The sequence below is a fragment of the Spodoptera frugiperda genome, chromosome 17 (assembly GCF_023101765.2).
Source record: "Spodoptera frugiperda isolate SF20-4 chromosome 17, AGI-APGP_CSIRO_Sfru_2.0, whole genome shotgun sequence".
Taxonomy (NCBI): Eukaryota; Metazoa; Arthropoda; class Insecta; order Lepidoptera; family Noctuidae; genus Spodoptera; species Spodoptera frugiperda.
In genome coordinates this window covers 5,365,174-5,385,064 of record NC_064228.1, presented here as the reverse complement: position 1 = coordinate 5,385,064, position 19,891 = coordinate 5,365,174, and the positions used below count along the sequence as shown (strand labels likewise).

Below are 19,891 nucleotides of genomic sequence, written 5' to 3'. Positions count from 1 at the left end.
TGTACATAAACATTACGTGCTGGTAAAAAACTTTAGCCTAGCGAAGTGTTATACTAATTACGTTATTCATTTATTCATAACTAGCTCCTTCCGCGCGGTTTCACCCTCTCTGCTCGGACCCTATTGATCGTAGCGTGATGTTTTATAGCCTATAAACTTCCTCGATAAATGCGCTATCCAACACAAGAAGAATGATTCAAATCGGACCAGTAGTTCCGGAGATTAGCGCTTCAAACAAACAAACAATCAAACAAACTCTTCAGCTTTATAATATTACAAAAACTCTTTAGCTTTAAAATATTAGTATAGATCCAACAACAATATAGACTTAGTTGTCGATTTGGTCGTTGGTCGACATGGTTGGTTGGACCATGTAGACCAAATCGAGTACATGGTTTTAAAATTACATTAAATCAAAATAAAATCTTATACAATGTTATAAAGGCTGAACTGTATTAGACTTGAACTAATAGAGATAGCACGACACTAACGACAGGAAAGCTAAGAATGTTTATATTCTTCCTCCATTCGTTTTCCTTTTCCCAACTATGTTGGGGTCTGCAGTCTGCACAGAAGACAGAGACCTGATAAATTGAGCAGAATTTAAATATTTTATACCGTATGACTTCCTAGGATTTTACAGGATCCCAAGTCACTGTAATCATGATATTCATACCAAAGGAATGAAATCAAGAAGTCAACAAACCTTTAGCTAAGGCATAAGGTAACAGTAACTGTGTGACCGACAAAATAACGATAAAATCTATCCGGCTACAACTTTCCGATAAAATATATAATTAACATATTATTTATGCTAACATTTATTTGTCACGCCTTTCTTTCATTATGCTTCGAAATGAAAATAACTGTATTTATCAATGCATCAAGTGTAAAAGGCAAAATATAGTTTTTCTTTTTATGGAGGAAAATCATCCAGACATTTCTCCTGTGAGGCGAATATTAGTCTTACTGACCAAAAGCCATCCTGTTCCTACTCCTGCTCTTCGAGCCGGAGCTCCGGTAACCCGTTAAGTCATCCGTAGCTCCAAGTTTTATATTAGTTAATAAAGGGATCAAGTCCAGAAACTAATAACTTGAAAATAAACCCAGAAGGCTTAGTATTGGGATCCGGATATATGCTAAAACTGCTACCATCCACTAAGGAACAAGCAGAAGCATCTCTTAAGCCTTGGGTGATCTTTGTGAGATTTTTAACGTCCCAACAAGCCTAAGAATTATGGGAAACCTCCTCTCAAGAATGCCATTGTTCACCAATAGATGTATTTTAATCAAAACATAACTCTTTTGGCCTACAGGAAATAATAGATATATTCTTATTATGACGGTCTGTAGTAACGTACATGATACAAATGCGGTCGATGATAGTCACATAATGATTACTTACCAACATAACACAATGACAAGAACAAATTGGAGTCACACATATTAAATTATACTCCTTAAATATTTCGGTATTAATGTTTCACTATGACACATTATTGGCTTTCGCACAAACTATTATAATGATCTATTTGCTTAGATCGCCAAAAATGTAACGTAAGATTTTGGAATTCAAAATTCAAAGATGGTAACTCCTCTGGTGTTGCGGGTGTTCATCTGCTGCGCTGATCGCTTACCATCGGGTGATCTGTCTGCTCGTTTGCCTCCGATCCCATAAAAAAGGAATTTGATTGTGTAGATGATTAAACTCTTGTCTTATTTGCCGGTATATGAGACACAATAGAAAACACATTCATGTCTCACATATTTCGGCGTTCGCCGCATACCATAGGTTAAAACCTTCTTTTAGTCATTTGTTATTTAGTCAATTTTAATGATGGACTTTGTAGCTTTAAAACTGAGCTGTTTTTCCCCGATACCAAAAGGTAAACTTTATCAAAACCGATTATTACTGCATTAAGCCCAATTTTACTGCATCAACATTCCTTAGGTCTTAAAAAGAAATTATGAAATGTTTAACTGCGTAATTTATTTAATCTTATAATTTTGAAGCATTGAATGTTCTCAAATTTTTGTCACGGGTGGGAAAAAGTTAAATTAATTAAAATTAATGCACCACATAGTAGGTCCAGGTTGTTTCTTTCTTATTTAATAAGCCAGTAAAGGAGCAGACGGATCACCTGATGCCTGATGCGCCGCCGCCCATGGACACTTGAAACACCAGAGACGTTATAAGAAAAAAGAGGCAGTAGGTACTAACAGTAATTAATAGTTACCCAATATAATTAAACATAGTGTTTCCAATTTCATAATCTATCAAACAGTAGGATCGGTGACGTATACAGTTAGCTATCCGAGAATTTTAAACAAAATACCCTTCCTAGAGTCGAAAAAAAAATCAGACCATTGTGTTATATTAATAATATATCTTAATAACCATTAACATCGGGTTGCATATTTCCACTGATATTAGTATCAGTGGAAATATGCAACCCGATGTTATGTAGCTGTGCAAGTAAAATCCGGACCTATCGATAGTAGGGAAACCATCCATAACACGCATCCATACCACGCATCTTTCCATACAAAAACATACCTTAGTTGAGTCTGCGTTGGTGAACATAGACTCAACTAAGCTAAGGCTAAGATTGTTGCCTTAAATGAATAAATATTAGAAGATAAAACTTCTCATACGTACATATACTGTAAATATACTAAGTAGATCAAAATTATGGGCTCATTACTCATTTACGTCATAACTAACAATTTAAATATCATAACTATATATGCTTACTCCTCAAGGTTAGCAGAAATTGTATAACATCTTAATAAGTACTTAGTTCTTAGATACATAATCCGTTTAGCCATATTTATTAAAGATACGCGGTAGCTGTACTCACAGTTGTGCTCGTATGAGCTGTTATATAACAGCGTCAATTTACATAAAATTTTAATCGAAACAATATAACCAAGAATTGTATTGTGAACCTGATTGAAAAAAAAAACCTGTGGACTTTCTTGCTCGTTCTTCTCCAAAGAAATTTACACTTTGGAACGAGCAAATAGCTTCACTAGAGGACTGGCCGACAGTTAATATTATTTTATTTGCTTTAACGTTCAAAAGTGCCTTCCTGGTCTATTTTAAATAAATAACTTTCACTTCAATTTTCATAAATTTTTCCTAAGCCTCACATTTGTTTAAAAACAAATCTCCATCCATCCATATCAATCCAGTCATTCTTTTAGCAAGACTAACGAACGAATAGCAATAGATTTTTATGTATAGCTAATTAGAATAGACGAATGGGTAAATTACATGACAAAGTCAAGGTAATATAATACCTATGTGGTTACAGTAAGTAAACAATGTTGCGTAGAAGGAAAACGCAAACCACTCGTGACGCGACGCCATGACACATGAAAAAAGAGCGGGAAAATTAGCTGTCAATGTCATTACTTTTTTATGTTTACATGTTAGTTTATGGAAAAGTTACAGACTGTATGCAAACGGTGTAACATTTTCGGGCAAGTTTTTTTAATTATTGTTACCAAATCAATTTAACACTTCGATCATTTATTGATTTTGCTAATTAAATGTAGGTGTATTAAAAAATCAGAGGCTATTGAAAATGTTCAAATTTTTCTTGCGTTAAAAGTACACTTATTTTTGCTTATTATAATTCAAAGTCAAAGTTTTGAGGTTATAGGTATACTGCTATATACGAAGAGATCCTGCTATGTTTTGCTTTGCAAAGCGTACGTACAACATTGGCAAAATTAACGATGAATTAAAAATTAAAACCACCAGTTTAATCAATTGTAATACAACTATAGAGAACTAAATAAGGTTAATTACAAATTAATACACATTCTAATCATAGACATTACGTAAACACTAGAAACATTTAATCAATCAACTTTCTAAATACTTTCTGATCCTTTCCAAAAACATGGTAAAAGAAAGCCAATCCGCCATTTTATATAGCCAATCCGCCATATTATAAGTAGTGTTTGTGTTTACATACAAAAGTGTTTACAGTTACACCTTGACATAGACTGATTTACTAAGAGGCTTATCAGCAAGGTAAGCGCAGGTAAATTAGGTATTTAACACTTTATCTCGGCTCTAGACAGAGTAAAGATTATAAACATTATACCAACTGAATAAAATAATCTTTAATGGATATCATAAAAAGATCTGGAATTTAATCACTTCCAAGATCCGGTGCGCAGTTATAATTCTTTTAACCGATAAGGAGTTTTATCAGATCATTTACTATTTTTTTTTTAAATAAACTTTGCCTCACTCTAGGATTTTCTTCTGTGTCGTGGGTGCACATGACACCCAGCCACGAAACAACAATTTGTGGATCACACAAAGAGTTGCTCCGTGCGGGAATTGAACCGCTCCACGTTAAACGGAAGCCAGTTGTCCAGCCACCGCGCCAAGCGTGCAGTCAAATTAATGCAATGCCCATAGATTCGTATGTAAGGACCAAAAATCTATTCTTAATAATAATATAATGTCCGTTTCAGACAGATAAAATCAACACTAAACAATGTACAGTACCTATGTCCTAGTCAAAGCATAAGCTATCAATAAAATACATATTTACGATGTTTTTTTCGGAAAAACCAAGTCTATACTAGTTTTTACCAAGTTCAATGGCTCATTAACTGGATCACATTACACCTGCACTCTCCCAAGTGTGGGTGTGTACGGCAAATTCGCTGATAACATACGTACTTAGAAGGTTCATTTTGCATTGCCACCTTTAGGACTGGGAGCGATTTTTACTACATTTTCTAGGGTCATGTGAACTTGACTGTACTAGTGTATGGAATAGAATAAGTCATGTTTTATTAAAGTAGGCATGTGAATTAGTTATAAGTTTGAAAGTTACAGAATTCACGTAAAGTTGGCAAAATGTTTAACATGTTGCCGCTCAGTGATAATGCAAATTGAACCTTAACTGTTAGCATAGTCAAAAATGTGATAAGCCGATATCGTATCCACCATAATACTATTTGTTGATTTATTGTTGACGGTTTGAAGAATTAAACTAGATAACCATTCTAGATTAAGTGAATGTTACACGTTACAGGGCAATAAATAGATAGACTTTTTAAGTGGGGAAATCATCAAATGACTTCTCCCCCCTTGAGCGTGGGGAAAGGGAGTGTCAGATTCTGAGTAAAAACCACCCCGTTCCTACTCCTGCTCTTTGAGCCGGAGTCCCAGTAAACCCGCTAGGTAGTCCGCAGCTCCGGAAAATAGCCTAAAGTGCATGTCAATTTGTCAAAATTTTTTGTAGCGAAACGACCGCTTAAATATCCAACTGGTTTTTTATACAATAAATAAATAAAAATTGAAAACGTCCTACAAACCTGTTGCAGATTAAATGGTAGGTAAAAAATCCCATAAATTAACCGCAAAACTATTTTTAAATGCTCCAAAAACAAAAGATGCGTCATCAATACATTGTTTATCATCAACAACAAATGAATTCATTTTCAGCTTTGACGACATATTATGGTGAATGTTATCTAAAAGTACTTGCATCATACACTTAATAATTACATTAACTATACATTTTCCACGATTTCCTCATAGATAATCCACTTTCTATTTCTTGGTAACCAATTAAAATGATAATTGAAAGAGTCGAGTGCTAACACTAACATAATTTCGATCGTAGAACACTAAAGTGAAAAGTCGATTACCTTGATCTAAAACTCGCGAATTTAATTATAAAATCAACATTTATCATTTTTAACAATATAAAAATATAAAAAAATAATGCTCAATATATTTAAAAAACCATACAATATAAACATACCATCATCCATTTTGCTTAAAAAAAATCACACCTCCAAAACAAAAAAAAAAAAAACAAATGACACTTGACAACTTAAATGTGAGCGGGAAAATTCGATTTTGGAACGCTCAAGGCGCGCTCATTCCCGCGTAAACCAAAAGTCGTACTGCGGAGGCGCGGCGGTTTACACACCCACACGACGTGTTATCACTCCGCCGTGCGATGACGTAGTAAAATTAGGTATAAAACAATAATTACGCGAACAGAAACTCGTACACATAATCATAACTGGCGGCCACAGAGCAATTTCGCGGTTTTATCGATGCCGTATGTCGTCTAACAAAAGCCTCATTTATCGATCGATAATGAGTAGAACGGCGACACATAACTGTCGATAAGATTTATTAAAAAAAAACTGATAAGACTAAGTAAACTTGAGAAAACTATTTAAAAAGAAACACTTACGGAAATTAGTTTTTTGCTTGTCCCAAATGTGTTTCACATCACTCATCTTAACGAATAGCACAACAGCAATGAACACTACAAGGGGAATGATTTTTTCACTATTCATTACGAACAGGTGACAAACTGACCAATAACAATGTCAGTACGAAAATAGACATTCAGGTATGAACACACCGGCCAAAAAATTTTAATTGCCTCATAAATTAAGTTACGCGGAATTTTGGGATATTCGCTCCAACTGGTGGTATACCGATGATAAATGACAATTAAGACTGAATGAAAGTAAGCTAGAAACTATGGCAATAGTCCAATAAGTCTGGACCATTCGTACTTGTCACCCTGCATAATGCATTGAACCAAAATAAATATCATCGAAGCGATAATTGGGCAACTATTGATGGACAAACACGATGGAACTTCGATGATGTAACTAGGTAAGTTTTGTAGCTACAATTTACAAAACAAATTGACTAGACACCCAAAAATAGTACAACATGACAAAATCAACATGCGTCATGAAGCATACGCAATGTTTTTGCTTCGCTATTCGCATGTGCGGATTTGAACCGTGCAAAAAAATATTTTTCGCATGGCAAGAGCCAAATAATAAGTACCTATAAATAAATTATTTGCCAAACAAAGAATGAGAACAAGTGTCGCCACGAATACAAGTCTTTGTCTCTTAAAGTGCTTCCATTCCGTCCGAATTATAAACAGAAACCTCTGAAGACTTTCCTAATTTAGAAATATTATCTTCGAGGAAAGGTCCTTTGTGTAAAAAGATTCGACTCACAAGACCAAAAACGAAATACAAATACAACTTAATGTCAACCTTTTCTTAGTGAATTTAGAATACAATTTTGATTTTCTTACAATGCTACAGTGGTAAGTACCAATCGTGGCAAAAATTACACCTTACGGAACCCCTTTAGAATCTTCCTTATAGCAAGAGGAATATCCTTATGTGACTAACACCAACTTACCTAACCAGGAAATAATAGTATTTGTCATCGAAAAAGGCAAGGAAAATATCGAGTAATTAAAAACTCTTGCAAAACTGTTACATCATGCAGCAACTAAGTATGAGTACTTAGTTGCTGCATGATGATCGCTATAAACAAAGTTGCAAATTGAAAAAAATATTGTATAAACAGCTTTAAAACTATGCATCGTGCCCTTGAAGTACACTTCGCCTACGTCAAATTTATTTTTAAAATACAATTGCGCTGTACGATCATGTCATAAGGTGTATTTTATAGCTTCTAATTTCCCAAGTCATAGGAAAGCTATTTTACTTTCATTCAAGTCATGTGCCATGCGGTCTTTAGCTACGAAAGTGCCAGGGCCAACACTGCTCTTACCGTGGGTGTTGTTAAGAGCTAAAAATACGTATCACGCATGAGTTGAGTGACCAGAATCATTTGAAACAATAACAACATTGTCACGTGAATGTAAAAATGATTTACATAACAATTTTGCTTCTGCAGAATCGTGGCGAGAACACCCTTTCATTAGTAGTAGTATGGAGAACGGAGAATCCGCATAAAGAGCATAATTTGAATAAAGATTAAGAAGCTAGAACGACACGATCGAGATACGTAAGAACATAAAAAGTTGCGTCAATGTCACCTTGACTGCTAAAACAGCTTTCATAAAATAGTTCGGGGGTGTGTCCGTATGAGCCGAGTAGCCGGCGTTACGTAAACACTATCAAACGAAGGTCGATGACGTTTTTATTCGTCGAAACTGCTTTACCATGTACACATTGGGTAACTGAAAACAACATGTCCATGTTCGCCAGAAGTAGATACGATAAAAGAAGCGCGAATTTACGGCAAAAAATACGACTGTCTCAAAGAACCAGAAAACAAAAATGTTGAGGAAAATAAAAAGGTGAAATCAATTAAAATTATCAATAGTTACACAAAAATAAAAAGTAAACATAATGGCGTGGTACAAGATGTAAAAACAGCCACACCTACCAATGTTTTTGACATTCTGTGTACTAAAAAAATACATTTGCATAGTCTGGCGGATGCATAAATAAACAACTGACGCTACCAAACACGTTTTGGTAGCAGAGGTGAGTAAATGTAATTGTTGTTGATAGGTTTATCAAACACCTATTTTTGGACATATGCATTAAAATTCATCGATTTTAGCAGTTTTGCCACGAGTTTTTAAACTAGTTATTTCTAGTTACAACTGATTGGTTGTATGTCATTTATTATAACAACGCTTGTTTTAGTCATATCTACGTTGAAACTGTAATTTGAAATAGAGAGTTTTGCTAAATATAGGTTATTTAATTTAACTATATTTTTTGAGGATAGAAAATCATATATTCTCCGGCCTTCGGTGAGGTGATAGGTTTTACTCTTACTGGCTAAAAACTATCGCGTTATTACTCCTGCTTCGAGCCAGAGGCCCGGTAACCCGCTAGATCGTCCGCAGCCCTATCATGCCTGCCCTAGCCTGTATCTGTAAATGGGACTGCTGGGCAAAAACCTCTTCTATCAAGGGTCTTTTCCCTTAGTTGTTATGGGTAATGGGAAATGGGTAGTTAATGGGTATTAATCACCCTGCTTGAGTTCTTGCGCAAGGTGGATTAGCAATTTCCAGGTCATAATGTTTTCCTTTACCATATGCCAGTGGTTTTGTGACATTTTTCTAAATTCTGGAATCTTTTTACTGACTTTTCACGAACAGAAATTGGTGTTAACAAATTGTACATGAACTTTCGACTTTATATTTATATGTACCCTTAGTACAAGTTTGCCTTACCTTGAACGAAACCGAAACGAGAGCGCGTTTGGTGCTCTGATTGGCCGGCACGAATGAACCAACCAATAAGAGCGCCGAGCGCACGTTGAACGTAAAACAAACTCGTACTAAGCCCTCTGTATTGTCACCGGTTCAATGTACGAAGTTAATTTTAATGTAAATTATTCAAGTACATTACCAGTGGTGATATCATTTGATGGACTTTGAGCCCAACAGGCAAGGTCTTTGCAGTTTTAACTGTAAATTAGATATCAAACTACGTTTTACTACTTTATTTACAATATTATATGTAGTAATGAATTGACCGAGACATTTAACATACATAGAGTAGATGGGTAGATGAAAGACAAGGAAATTACTATGTCATAATGTCATACATATATATACTTAAAAGGGAAACTTCTGGTTTGATGGTTACTTGAGATGAATTGGAGTGCTACGAAAATGTGAATCTAGTGACCATTTTCATTGATACTAAGCTATGTAGCTGTGCTAGTAAGATGTGCTATGAAGATGCGCCGCCGCAAAGTAGCTGTACGAGGAAGAAGCGCAGCTCAAGTATGCCATGTATCGATAGTAGGGAACGCAGGCATCTTTCCATTTAAAAAAAAATTGCTACGTGTACCAATGAATATGATTGGTGGAAGCTAAACGCATCCACAATAACATAGCATAGCACATATCTGGTGGAAAAGCACTCTTAGAATGATAATTTGAGATAAATTGGTAGCGACTTCGAGAACCTAAAACCAAAAGTTTTGATTGATTTTTTTTTTTTTTTGGGTAAGGAAAAACATCTATTGACTTCTTCCGCCTTGGGCGAGGCGAGAGGGAGTGTCAGACTCTTACTGACTCAAAACCACCCCGTTCCTACTCCTGCTTTTTGAGTCGGAGTCCCGGTAAACCCGCTTAGTCCGCAGCTCCGAATATTCTAGACTAATGACCATTGTAAGACAGATAGGTAGCACATCAAGTTTTTATATGAAAATAGTATCCGTACTTAGTTACATACATAACTATCTCAGTTACGCTAAGGTTGGACTGTCTGTCGGATATTTCCGGGGCAGACGTACTCCGGTGTCACCAGATACCTTCCGACAATTCTATTTTTATTCCGTTTTTAAGGTCATTCGTCATACGCAAGGAATAGAAAATGTGTTACTAGCTATTGAATGGCCTGATCCGGAGCTGTAGACTACCTAGCGGGTGTACCGGGGCTCCGGATCGAAAAGCAGGAGTAGAAACAGGGTGGTTTTTAGTAAGTAAGAACCTAAGGCGAGAGAAACCATTGGATGATTTTCCCTCCTTAAAAAAAAGCTATTGAATGGCGTGCGTACGCCTCTTAAAGAGCCATCATCCCTCAGATCGGGCCCTGCAAGGCCTGATCCGGAGCTGCGGACTACCTAACAGGTTTACCGGGGCTCACGCCCATACGGAAAGTCACAGAGCTTAACTGGCTCCGTTTCCACCAGTGCTAAGCTATGTATACCAATGAATATGATTGGTGGAAGCCAAACGCATCCACCGGAACATAGCACAGCAAATATCTGGTAGAAAAGCACCCTAAAACAGAAATATTTATAGTTAGTCACATTCCGTAATTAAAATTTATCTTCTTACTCAATATATTGTTCAGTATTCTAAGTATTTCATAAACATATTAATTGTCGCCACGTTTCTTCAATTAATTCTTATCGCTAGTCTCTATGACAAATACTCGGAGTCTGGTCAAAGTGCAGTAGATTTAAAGTTCAAAGTTCAAATGGTTAGATAGCAAAATCCGTAAGTTACTCGTTTATATGTATATAATAGGGTAGATGACTAATTTATATTTTAATGTCTGTCTTGTAGATTATTTTAAAATATTAGACACGTATTTTTTTGTTTTCGTACGGAATCAAATAACTACTTTCGAAGATATCGATTTGAATTGAAATATCGCTTGTCGCCACTTCTAGGTACGTTTTATACGTAGAAATGAAGTATAAGTAATTGCTTCCAGTCCTAAACTTTGTTACGTTTTATCTAAGTATTGTTATCTTATACGGCAAAATAAAAAATATGTGGCTAATATTTTTTCATTACCTAACTGACAGACTAAATAGATTTTTAATTTTCATATTTGTTTATTATTTCTTAGTAGATAGTATACGCTTCAGTTTATTTAAACAAATCATTTAGCCTTTACGATTTCAAATTGGATATTCATGCATGATTTGGTAAATACTTTTATTATATAATATTTAATATCTTATTGCTATATAATATTATCTTACATTGGTAGACTGGACTACATACAGATTATTCCTATTCATTTAATTAATCTAACTCTTATCTTGAATTGACCGATAAATTCACATTTTGCGTGATAAACTGTTTCAGTAAAAAAATTGATAACTATTTCAAATTAAATAGGTATATGCGTTAATGTTAACTATGTATGTTTTATATACTATTAACCATACTGGAAGAGGTATGTTTGTCCATTTACAGCAGCTGTTCAATATTGAAGGTCCCAAACCATTGGTATGACACCAATAACATAATTTTTATAGTTTAATGATAAAAATACTGATATTACTGATATATAAGATATAAGTACTTCTGGACATGGCACATATTGTCCGGAAATTCCTCTCTCTTGAGCCTTGACTGCCGGTAGCTTGGATTTATCCCGTTACTGGTGGGCTACTGCTTTTTTTTATTTAAGGTGAATGTTCCGATCGCCTTTTCATACATTTTTCGTTCACGGTATACTCTCCGTACATAGACACTTTTTGCACAAAACTAATCACTTTATCACTTTTGTACGGTCAAGAATCTGCATATAACTTTTTGGTAAATAATTCGCATTATATATGGAGAAAAACAGTCTTGAAAACCGTGAAAAATTTGGCATTTCTTTTACTAGTGTTAGTGCAATTTGACAATCAAACATATCGGAATGTCTGGATAGGTTATAATATTAAACGCTAGATGGCGTGCACCCGATAATGTAAATTTGAAGAATCATTACTAATTTTATAACAATAGTTTTCATTAAAAAACATTACAATAATTTAAAACTAACTATCGTAAACGAAAATATAAAACATTGTGGTCGTGTGTGAAAAAAATGTTAGCGTTAGTTATTATTATTGTCACTGGCAACAATAAAATTTTTTAAATTCGTTCGTAGACAAAATACGATGTTGCCGTTCCGTCGAACATGACCTTTGACACGTTGCCAAACTTATTTAGTACCATCAGATGGTTGACTTGAAATAAAATACATTTCGAAGAGTTTGCGTAGCATTACGCTAGGCTTTACGCGCGGAATTTCTTGTATGTTTTTGATCAATGAAAATTCATTGATTCGAAGTAATATTTCTTGTATGTATTTCTTTCCAATTTAATATGATTATTGCAAAGTATTGTAGTATATGTTGTTTATAAGTAAGTAATTTTATTTCAAAATAAAAATACCTACCAACTAATAAATATTAGCAAGTCAGCCCGTGAGTTTAGCTGGCTATTACAAACTAAAATCCTCATATTAGAAATCACCGATCGATATTATATTGTTTTCTCAGATTAGTAATACAAATAACTTTGGACGGACAAACATTAGTATTATTTGTCACATTATATTGCGTCTGCTACATGAATCCCGCGCGTTCCGAAACACTCAAAATCAGTTGAACGGACGGTAAAACAAGTATCTTTAAATTTCTAATGTTATAGTAAATAGAGTATAATTATGTAATATCATTTTATGATTTTATTATGGTTGTTCTGCAGCGATTTTTCAATTGATGTTATATCATAATTTGGGTAAGTAAAATTTTATTGCTATAATTTTTCTGAATTTCGGAACGTATTTAATAAATTCTGTTTTATCTATGGTATGGATATTTACTTTGCAATAATTTTCATGACATGAGACTACATTTTGCTGCAATTACAAGCGATTTGATCTGGTTTTGTTATAATTTCGTTTCAATTTTATGTGAATAGGTACTGAGTTTATAAAAGTAACATAATATTGTCTTGTACTTATATAATTAGTTTTTGTGTATTTCGGATTCCGTTTACATCTAGGTACCTACTATGTCGGGGTCCTACGAGAAAGCTGGCGTATCAACGCCACGAATATTCAGGCGCCCGTAAATCGTCAAAACGAGTGAAAAGCGCATTCAGTTGGATACATGTGGACGACAAGATAGTAAACCTGTAAATTATAACTCAAGTTGTGGCCAGCTTCATTGTAAACAAACTTTAGTTTTCAAGTACGTATAGAGTCATCAGTTGTTGAGCCATCTACATGTAAACTTAGAACTCTTTTAGTAATAAGCGTTTCATCCCTCTTCTTCACATGACCATACCAAGAAAAACGATTTCCTTTCAATTTTGCTCTATCATTGGATAATAATGTTCTAGTTATGAATAAAAAGCATGAATATTACTATCAAGTAAATTCTATTGCATGTCCACTTTATAATTTATTTTAGCATCTTCTTACTATAATATTAAATCTATTTCAGGTTCAAGGACAAATGCGTGTCAGTAACATGGATAAATGCTACTTCATATGTTTTATTTCAGTCAATGAACCTTTGACTGTTATAGAAGTTTGTCGAGATAATATAATGACTTTATCAGCAATATGATGCCAAAGTTAATACACTTTTTTAAAGAATGTATTCTGCCAGAAATAGTTTTGAGACATGTTCAAAAAAATGCGAAATGTATACCTAGGTATGAAAGGTACACAATTTTTTTTTATTTTATTTTATGATTTCCATTGATTTCAATCTATATTATATTTTTTTCTTGTGGGATATTGTTTTCATCCACATCAAAAGTTAAACACAAAATATACTAATTATAGTAATTTTCTTTCGCAGTGTAGCGGTAGTTTCCAGGCAATAATGAGGAAGGATGAGCGAAAACAACACGACAAATGTTTTTTTATTGTACTATTATAGTAGTGTGTTTAGAATCTACATTATCAATGTTTACAGTCATGTTTTTTTGATGTCAGAAAACTGAAATGGTGTACTCGTCGTAATGAACATAATGTTCATAATGTGATATGAATACATTGACCTATTTTAAGGTTTCTGAAAAACAAAAAGGAAAGTTGTTGCTTTTTTATTTCCTTATGTAGTATAGTGATTATGGATGCTTAGATATTCTCAAACATTTTTCCGCTTTGATTGCAATCTATTATTCTGGTTGCCTTGTTTATGAATTATAGTTTTGAATTATTATTTTGAATGAGATTATTTTTTAATAATCAGTCACGTATCAAGCATTCATGTCACATAAATACTTGTAATAATTGCAGGTTAGTATATACATTCTATTAAATAATGTATAAGATAATAAAATAAAACTGTCTTACATTGCATTCTTGACATTCATTTTATTCCCAAACTAGTGGCCCGCCCCGTTTTCGCACGGGTGCAAAATTATCAGTTTCCCTACTATAATATACATGTGTTATACAATTATAAACCTTCCTCTTGAATCACTCTATCGATTAAAAGAAACAGCATCAAAATCCTTAGTGTAGAAAGCATACATATGGATATAGGGACAGAGAAAACGACTTTGTTTTATGCTATTTAGTACCTAAATATAACACTACTTATACCTTTTATTTTTAGAACATAATAGCATCAGATGGTGTTCTTTAGTTCCTAATCCCCAAGACATAATTTCTACAGGTACCAGCCTATTAACTTTTAAATGCACGCCATCTAGTGGTTAATTTTGAAGAAAGGTTGATTTTAAAGTAGGCGCTATGTCTATGTGTGTATAAATGACTGTAAACAGAGTTGGATATTAATATTTCGCTTTTATGGCAAATCGGATGGGTTTTGAGGCGATAATTTGACTAATTCCGATAAAGTGGGATGCCTGATTTTCGCATTATTATTTCTGTTACTTAATATTGTTCCAATGACACTCAAAACAACATAAAACTGAAAATGTTCAATTCAGCGCCATCTATCGGGAAACGAGCCATGAAGAGCTCGGAACATTCACCTTAATATTTAAAAATGTGATAAACAAGTGTAATAAATATTTAAAATGCTGAATACTGAACGGATGACAATTTTCTAAAGATTTGGTAGGTCACACTGCATATAATAATATCCTATTTCATTTTGTAATTTAATCAAACACCTATACCTATTTTGGCCATTTGCATTTGGATATTTGCATTAAAATTCAGCGATCTTAGCAGTTTTGCCACGAGTTTCTAAACTAGTTATTTCTAGTTACAACCGATTGGTTGTATGTTATTTATTATAACAACGCTTGTTTTATTCATATCTACTTTGAAACTGTTGCTAGAAAGAGAAAGTTTTGCTAAATAACCTAAACTATATTTTTTGAGGATAGAAAATCATATTATATTCTCCCGCCTTCGGTGAGGTGATAGGTGTTACTCTTACTGGCTAAAAACTATCGCCTTTCTACTCCTGCTTCGAGCCAGAGGGCCGGTAACCCGCTATGTCGTCCGCAGCCCTATCATGCCTACCCTAACTGTAAGTGGGACTGCTGGGCAAAAACCTCTTCTATCAAGGGGCCTTTCCTCTTAGGTGTTATGGGTAATAGAAAATAGGTGGTTAATGGGTATTCATCACGCTGCTTTAATGCTTGCGCAAGGTGGATTAGCAATTTCCATGTCACAATGTTTTCCTTTACCATATGCCAGTGGTTGTGTGTAATTTTTTCTTAGTTCTGTAATCTTTTTACTGACTTTTCACAAACAGGAATTGGTTTAAACCAACTGTACATGAACTTTCGACTTCGTATTTATTTGTACCCTTAGTACAAGTTTGCCTTACGTTGAACGAAAACAAAACGCGAGCGCGTTCGGTGCTCTGATTGGCCGGTACGAATTAACCAACCAATAAGAGCGCCGTACGCACTCTCGTTTCGATCTCGTTGGACGTAAAACAAAGACGTACCAAGCCCTCTGTATTGTCACCAGTTCAATGTACGAAGTTAATTTTAATGTAAATTATTCAAGTACATTACTAGTGGTGATATCATATGACGGACTTTGAGCTCAACAGACAAGGTCTTTGCTGTTTTAACTGTAAATTAGATATCAAACTACGTTTTACTACTTTATTTACAATATTATAGTAATGAATTGACCGAGACATTTAACATACGTAGAGTAGGGTAGATGAAAGACAAGGAAATGACTATGTCATAATTGCTTAAATGGGAAACTTCTGGTGTGATCTTGACTTGAGATGAATCGGTGGCACAATAAGAATGATAATTTGGTATGCTATAAGCGATAAGGCCGCCTTTGTGCACTTTAATCCTATACGTTGTTATTTTATGCTGAATTTATCTAAAGGTGTACAATAAAGGTTATTATTATTATTATGTATGTTCTTTACATAATCACGGGACCACAGGGTCCCGGACCTTTGGAAGGCGTACGAGGGGCCGAAGCCAACTCGCAGAGGCCCGTTGAACAATTTTGATCTAAATGTAATGGGACATCAGCCGGCGATTATCCCTGTATGCACTATGGAAGTACACCAAAGGACAATCCCCGGTTGATGCAGGACTATTGCGAGATATGGTAAAAGGAAATGATAGGGATATGGGTGTGGGTGGCTGTGGAATAGTTAACCGGTTAACTATGGGGACTATGGCCCCTGCCCCTGACCAATATTGAAAAATACGGATAAACAGGCAGGGGGTGACTCGCAAACTCAATAGTGGGCCCCCGGAAACGGCCGCTAGCATGTAGCGACAAGGGAAGCAACATCCGTTGAGCTGCTTGAGGAAGGGGGGGCATCCCACGGCTATCAGAGCAATCCCGGAAGTACGGTCAAGACCCCTACCAGCATCTTACTGGGATACGTCCTTCCCCCAAGTGGAGCTGAAGGCAACTCCACTCTTGCGAATCTCCACTCAAACCAGCCGATTAAGGCAAGAGTGAGGTAGGAGAGGCCACTCCGGATAGTCACGAGTACTAACCGGAGTTAAAAAGTAGGGCCTCTCCCGGGAGTCAGGTCCGTGGGGTCGCCACTGTAATATTATTATGTTTGTTCCTTACATAATCACGGGACCACAGGGTCCCGGACCTTTGGAAGGCGTACGAGGGGCCGAAGCCAACTCGCAGAGGCCCGTTGAACAATTTTAATCTAAATGTAATGGGACATCAGCCGGCGATTATCCCTGTATGCACTATGGAAGTACACCAAAGGACAATCCCCGGTTGATGCAGGACTATTGTGAGATATGGTAAAAGGAAATGATAGGGATATGGGTGTGGGTGGCTGTGGAATAGTTAACCGGTTAACTATGGGGACTATGGCCCCTGCCCCTGACCAATATTGAAAAATACGGATAAACAGGCAGGGGGTGACTCGCAAACTCAATAGTGGGCCCCGGAAACGGCCGCTAGCATGTAGCGACAAGGGAAGCAACATCCGTTGAGCTGCTTGAGGAAGGGGGGGCATCCCACGGCTATCAGAGCAATCCCGGAAGTACGGTCAAGACCCCTACCAGCATCTTACTGGGATACGTCCTTCCCCCAAGTGGAGCTGAAGGCAACTCCACTCTTGCGAATCTCCACTCAAACCAGCCGATTAAGGCAAGAGTGAGGTAGGAGAGGCCACTCCGGATAGTCACGAGTACTAACCGGAGTTAAAAAGTAGGGCCTCTCCCGGGAGTCAGGTCCGTGGGGTCGCCACTGCCCAACAGCTCGCCACAAGCTGCCTTGCGGACTTATTATTATTTCTTGAAACTTTTACGTTTTCTCCCATCTTGTGGGGTTATAAAAAAGCACGGGCCAAAGCCAAGTGCTGTAAATGAAATATAATGTTTTTCTACGTATTAAGGAATTTTCGGGTTAGACGGCAAGTATTTAAGATTACTGCTTTTTGAAGAAGAAGGTAGGTTGACGGACTAATATTTAACTGGTTTAAACTATTATGGAGGGTTTTAGGGATTACTCCCGTGGTGGATAAAATAATTGGGACAGTTTTGGTGTGGGTAACGTTCCACTGAGTTTTTATCTCTATTGATAGGTCTGTGTATTTTGCTATTTTTTCGGAGTGTGTGTTGGTGAGGTTGTGGGTGTTGCATATTGCTATGTCTATGATGTAAACTAATTTCTTTTGCTTATCTAACATGGTTATATCTGGTCTATTGTTGTATATTGTTTTATCTGTTATGATGGTTCTGTCCCAATATAGTTTAAAATTGTCGTTCTCTAATACGGCATGCGGTTTATATTTATAGTACGGTACTTTATCAGTGACTAATTTAGTTTGTATGGCTAGGGATTGGTGGATAATTGCGGCAACTTGGTCGTGACGGTGTTTATAATCTGTCTGGGCTATGGCTCTGCAGGCCCCTGTGATGTGCTGGATGGTCTCTGAGGCACTGTGACATCGTCTACAAGTGTCGTTATAGTTGGGTCTTCGGATGATGAATTTTTGATAGTTTGCTGTGTCAATAACCTGGTCCTGTATGGCAATCATAAATCCCTCCGTTTCAGGGAAGAGTTCGCCTCGCCGCAGCCACGCGTTCGATGCTTTCATATCGACATGAGGTTGCTGCAGGTCGAGGCGATGTCTTCCATGGAGGGATTTACGTTCCCAAGCTGTGATTTTGTCCGATTTTGTGGTTATATGCTCATTACGTTGTGGGTCAGAAGAGTGCAAATTCAGTGGGGTGTAATTTTTATCAAGGCATGAAATGAGTTTGTGAAGGGGAGATTGTTGGGCTTTATGGAAGAAAAACTTTCTCAAGTTGGCAATCTGCTGGTTATGTAGGTTTTCAATGTCTATAAGACCCCGTCCTCCATCTTCTCTAGGTAGCGTGAGTCTTTGCACACAGGATCGTGGGTGGTGCTTTCTGTTTGTGGTCAAGGATGTATTGATGGTCCGTTGTAATTTGATTAGATCGGTTTTTGACCAGCTTACAATACCAAAAGAGTATGTGAGTATTGGGATGGCAAATGAGTTAATGGCTTTGAATAGATTACGGGATGTTAATTGGGATCTTATTAGCATATTAAGTCTGTGTTTATATTTAGTGGTTATCTTATGTTTGGTGAGCTTTTTGTCTATTTGGTGTGTTTGTTCAAATCCTAAATATTTATAGTTGCAATTTTGTGTCATTGATTCGATTATTTCGCCAGATTCTAGAGTGTACGGATTATTTTCGAGGTGTTGTCCTTTTAAGAGAGTGAATGTCTTGCATTTATCAATGCCAAATTTCATTTTTATGTCATCTGAAAAGGTTTGGGTGAGGTCTGCAAGTGAAGAAAGTCCTAATATATTATTACTGTAGAGTTTTATGTCATCCATGAACATTAAGTGGGTTAAATTAAAGTTTTGTCCGGTGGTGGTATCTTTAAGGGTGAGACCGTAGTCAGAAGAGTTTAGGAGATTGGAAAGAGGGTTCAAAGCGAGGCAGAACCAAAGAGGGCTCAGAGCATCGCCTTGGAAAATACCCCGTCTAATGGGTATGCGATCAGTTTGCACTACTTTACCTAATTTTATCTTAGTGGACCAATGTTTCATGGATTCAGTTAAAAAATTTATTAAATCTGGATGTATTTTATAATGTTCTAATATATATAGTAACCAGCTATGGGGGACTGAGTCAAAGGCCTTTTGGTAGTCGATATACATTGTGAAAATGTCGTTTTTTTGTTTAACGTTATGTTTTAGGGCTATGAGGTCTATCGTCAACTGTTCTTTGCACCCCTGACTGTATTTACGGCACCCTTTCTGTTCTTCGGCTAGAATGTTGTTTTCTGATACGTGTTTGTAAACTATTTCTGAAATACATCCCGTGGTTAATTTATAGAAAGTCTGTAGGCA

At 36.0% G+C, this 19,891-nt stretch overlaps 1 protein-coding gene and 1 long non-coding RNA gene across 5 annotated transcripts in view; one reads left to right on the top strand and one right to left on the bottom strand.

Moving 5' to 3' along the window:
- LOC118276660 (glycerol kinase) overlaps nucleotides 1–19,891 on the bottom strand; it is a 48,304-nt gene that overhangs the window by 22,204 nt on the left and 6,209 nt on the right. For 2 of the 4 annotated variants that reach the window (XM_050699891.1, XM_050699888.1), the window contains exon 1: nucleotides 6,246–6,475. The exons of 1 other annotated variant lie outside the window; for it this stretch is intronic. In XM_050699891.1, the coding sequence (XP_050555848.1) occupies nucleotides 6,246–6,351 (106 nt within the window). In that variant the 5' untranslated portion in view covers nucleotides 6,352–6,475. Of the gene's footprint in view, nucleotides 1–5,801; nucleotides 5,990–6,245; nucleotides 6,476–19,891 lie in introns of those variants that run through there. One more of the 4 variants, XM_050699889.1, reaches the window with a different exon arrangement.
- On the top strand, nucleotides 12,443–14,421 carry LOC118276774 (uncharacterized). Its single transcript, XR_007706164.1, has 2 exons — nucleotides 12,443–13,297; nucleotides 13,553–14,421. It is a non-coding gene; the product is annotated as an uncharacterized LOC118276774 (long non-coding RNA).